Source organism: Apis dorsata, unplaced genomic scaffold (genome assembly GCF_000469605.1).
Source record: "Apis dorsata unplaced genomic scaffold, Apis dorsata 1.3 scaffold_92, whole genome shotgun sequence".
NCBI classification, from domain to species: domain Eukaryota; kingdom Metazoa; phylum Arthropoda; class Insecta; order Hymenoptera; family Apidae; genus Apis; species Apis dorsata.
Window position 1 is genome coordinate 1093357 of NW_006263390.1, and position 4694 is coordinate 1098050.

General features: G+C 43.2%; 1 protein-coding gene across 1 annotated transcript; it reads left to right on the top strand.

Moving 5' to 3' along the window:
• Position 1: 1 nt before the first annotated feature.
• Positions 2 to 3093, top strand: LOC102675944 (medium-chain acyl-CoA ligase ACSF2, mitochondrial; the record flags this gene model as incomplete). Its single annotated transcript, XM_006611826.2, has 7 exons — positions 2 to 471; positions 1096 to 1279; positions 1362 to 1571; positions 1670 to 1804; positions 2234 to 2347; positions 2453 to 2689; positions 2752 to 3093. Coding segments are annotated over 7 exons (1644 nt in total), but the record flags the coding sequence as incomplete, so codon positions are not given.
• Between the last annotated feature and the right edge of the window lie 1601 nt (positions 3094 to 4694).

Consider the following 4694-nt stretch of genomic DNA (forward strand, 5'->3'; position numbering starts at 1 on the left):
GTCGTTGTCGTATTTGCACTGCCCGGGGGACGTGGCGGTGATCAACGAAACGTTGGGCAGTCTGGCTGGAACTGCTGCGAAGAGATGGGCCGACAAGGAGTGCGTGATCTCGGTTCACCAGGGCGTACGGTTGACGTTCACCGAGCTGCTCGATCGCGCCGATCGTTTCGCGGCCGGTTTGGCGAAGCTTGGCCTGAGACAGGGCGATCGTCTCGGTATATGGGCGCCGAACGACGTCGAGTGGATAATCGGTTTCGTGGCCGCCACGAGGGTGGGCCTAGTCGTCGTCTCGATAAACCCCACCTACCGATTCGACGAGATCACCTATTGCTTGCAAAAGGTCGGGGTAAAGGCAGTCATATCCCCAGACAATTTTAAAACCCAGGATTATCCCGCGATGCTGCTACGCGCCAAACGAACCACGTGCCCCATGTTGGAACACATAATTATCTATTCCAAAGATCACATTGAGTAAGACAATTCTGCATTTCGCTCTTATTACGTGTATATATATATATATTATATTCGAGGGATCGATTTTATTTCTTCGGTTTAATTTAAGCGAGAGGAGGGAGAGGGGTGGACAGAGCGATAAGTCTTTGTATCCGCTCGATAAAGGAGGGGGAGACAGGATGAAGGATACGCGTAAATCCTTAACGTCTTAGGGAGACGTATTAGGGAGAACGAGAGAATTTCATATATATACACACACGTGTTCCACAATTAGAACACAAGGTCGGGCAATTTGCAATTTTAATGTACTTTCCCGTTCGCCGTGCGATGTATAAATAAAAATGCCGCGTGCAAAAAAAATAAAAAAAAAAAAAAATAATAAATTAGGTTAAACGAGAGAATTATTCGTCGCAAATGAATAAAAAAAAAATAAATAATAAATCGAGGCAATTATTATCGCGCGCAATTTTTCAAATTTTCCGATCGAAATCCGAATAGAAGGATGATCTCCCCAACCCGACGATTTTGCAATTAGGTTAATGCATTCTCACCCTTCTCCCTTCGCTCGCCACGATTTCCTATATCGTTTTCCAACGAGCGTTGCCTGGATCGTCGCTAATTCGAAATTCGTTTCGATTCAAGAGGGACGCTTCGATTCGCCGACGTGGAGCGGCTCGCGTCCAAGATCGAGGTCGAACGTGTCGCGGGTGAACAGGATCGGATATCGTGTCACAGCGGTAGCAATATACAATTCACTTCGGGAACCACTGGAAAACCGAAAGCTACCCTCTTATCGCACAGATCGTTGTTCAATAACTCTAAACAGGTACATACATGTATACATGTATATATGTATATATTCGATCGACATCTGATGCACATGATGATGTTTGTTACGTTTGTTGTAGAGCGTATTAAGGACGGAGATAAGGATGGAGCAGAAGGTGTGCTTGAACGTTCCGTTCTTCCACGTGTACGGCCTGATTAAAGGATTGTTGAACATGTTTCATGCCGGTATCACGATCGTGTTGGAAGCCCGCTCCTTCAATCCTATGAAATCGTTGGATGCGATAATAGGAGAAAAGTGCGATATCGTGTACGGAACACCGACTATGTGGGTAAAGTAACGAAAGTCGTATAAAATTCTCGATATATATATATATATGTAAGGTCGTTTAACGTTTAACCCTTTTTTCGCTTTTCTTTTTACGGTTAGATCACACTGTTGGATGCGTATCATCGTGTTCAACCTCCGCCGATAACTTTAGCCTGCGGCTTCACAGGTGGGGCGATAGCGTCGCCTGAGCTTTTTAAAAAAATAAGGGAAAGTTTCAACTTTGACAATATAAAGGTAAGGTAAAGGTTAAAAAAAGAAAAAATCATTTTCGATCGAGATAATCAAAGTCGTTTGCACGATTTGTTAAGAAAAAAAAAAAAAATATATTGGATCGTTTCTCGGGTAATTTTTGGAATTTTGGATCGAAGGATTTTCATAGATTGGATGGGAATGGACGAAGGTCGTCGACACGTACTTAATTCGGCTCGACACGCGTCGCGTTTTCCGCGTTATCTATGCACATATCTCGCGAGGCCAACTCGACTCGGTTCGTATGCATAAATGCGATTCCACGTGGAGAAATATCGTTTCTTGGCCCCGATCAATAACGTTCTCTTTCGTGAAATCGTGTTCCGAGGTTTCTTGGTGTGCCTCGACCCGTCACTCCTATCCCCTCGTTCCAATTTACGAATTATTATCCATTTCATTTGTTGTGTTGGATAGAGCATATATGGGCTGACGGAGGTGTCAGGGATTATCTTTCATTCGATGCCCAACGAGAAGAATGAATTGACAGATAATACCGTTGGCCATTTGAGTAGTCACATCGAAGCTATGGTAAATGGAAAAATATTTATATCGAATCGCATCGTGCGTGAATTTCATTTTTAAAATATATTTTTCTCTCTCTCTCTCTCTTTTTTCCTCTCTATTTTTGGAAAGGTCGTCGACGAGAATGAGAAAATGGTGCCTTTCGGCACCCCCGGGGAACTCTGGGTTCGAGGATACTCAAACATGATCGAATACTATAACGACGAAGAGGCGACTAGGAAAACCTTTACCAAAGATGGCTGGTTCAAGACCGGTGACCAATTTATCTTAAGATCGGATGGTTATGGGCAAATAGTCGGACGATTGAAAGAGATGATAATTCGGGGCGGAGAGAATATTTTCCCAAAGGTAAAAAGTTCAAAGATTGGCTCACGACTCGATTTCTCAAATTTTGTGTATCGTGGATTTAGGAGATCGAGGATGTAATAATGATGCATCCCCTGGTGGCCGAGGTACAAGTTATTGGCGCTTACGACAAAGTTTACGGCGAGGAGTTGTGCGCATGCGTACGCCTTCGAGACGGCGCGAAACTTGAGAAGGAAGAGTTGAAGAAATATTGCGAAAGTCATATAGCGTCATTTAAAATACCGCGTTACGTAGAATTCGTAACGGATTATCCGAAAACATCCAGCGGGAAGGTGCAAAAGCATATACTGAAGCAAGAAATGGAACGTAACGGAATAATTCCGGCGAGTCCGAATTAAAATATTTTTGTTCGGAAAAGTTAAAAAATAATTTAAAGTCTTTTTTTTATAAATATTTTTTTTTTTTATCAATTTTGTTCAATTTTATTTTATCTTTATTAAAATAATCTATATAAATAAGCAACTCGTTAATTATTAATTTAAGTAATTTTAATATTAAAGTAAATTTATTTTTTACGATACAGTTATCGAGCAAGAGATAAAAAAGGAAGGTTAACGATAGTGATTTACATTTATTATAATAGAGCTCGCCACATGTATACGTTTGCTGAGTCATTTTCGACGAGCTCGATAAAGTAGAGAACTGCGGTCTCGGTTCGACTTGTGTAAATTATAATGCGATAATATTTCAATTGAATTTTATCGTCGAGTTTTAAACGATGCGATTCTTTCTTTCGATCATGGTATAATCAAAAATAGAAATCGTCAATTAGACAAGGAATTAACGATTTTATTTTCGAAACTTTTAGACGGAAGGAAGCATCGAGTTGTAACGCGATATACAGGTTCTCTTATTCGGATTCAACGATTTTCAACGATAGCACGTGTCGAGGATGTTTTTACGCTTACGCGAAGCCTCGTGCTTGCCAACTGTCGTCTCGGCGAAAAACGGTGATCGGTGATCGATGACTTGGCCACTGGTACGAGGAAGCAAAGGATAATGACGCGTGGCATGGAAAAAAGGAAAGAAGCCCTGAAACGCGGAGAGATAGAGGAAGAGGAGAACCGGAATAAAGGACATGGTAAGACGAGCAAGAAGAAGAGTAACGAGAAAAAGAAGGAGATAAGGAGTGGATGAGAAAGAAGCCATCGAAATCCATGGATTCGAGAGGGGCACGTGTTTCAGGTGGCGTCTAATTGAGGATGAATGCCTCGGGCAACGAGTCTCGCTTCTTCAAGACTGGAAGACTTGGAAGAGGCGTGCATTACTGCGGCAGATGGTGGTCGTGATTGCAGCTGCTCCGCAACGAACACCTGCCGTTTTCTCCACCGTCTATCGAGATGGACGAAATCACTGTCCAGCCTTCTCCTTATCTTCCTTTTTTCTCCAGCTTTTACTTTTTCCTGTCGCTATCGGGATAAAAGTACCTCTCGTCCGAAAAGAAACGGACAGAGATAGATATCGGATATCGATCTGTAATAGAAATTGTCGCGAGTATTATTTCTCTTTTTTCTTTTTTTTTCTTTTTCTTTTTTTCGTATAGTATAGAGGAAAAGTGATTTTTGCCACGGAACGGCGACGAAACGGCGTTTTTAAATATCAGTGTCGCGAACGGGAATGGGGAAAAAAACCGGTCGGGAACGGTTCGCCGGATCCGGATCCCCGTAGTGGGAATTAATTCTGGCGAGTGGCCAGAACGTATCTCGGGCACGGGAGACACGAGACACGAGAGAAGGAGGAGGGGGGGGGGGGCGATAATGCTATCAACATCGAAGTAAATTTCGTGGTGGAGACAGATTCACGCGGAAAATTGGTGTATCGTGTACAGGCACGACAGATGAGGGCCAGACGAGCATGACCACGATTTCTCCTGTCCCGGGGAGAAGGAGCTAACGAGCTGTCAAGTGTCACCGAATCGAGGGACCGTTACCAGCCACCGATAAACGTCGATGCTCCGTCGTCTCGGTGGTTCCTCTCGTTTGACGGA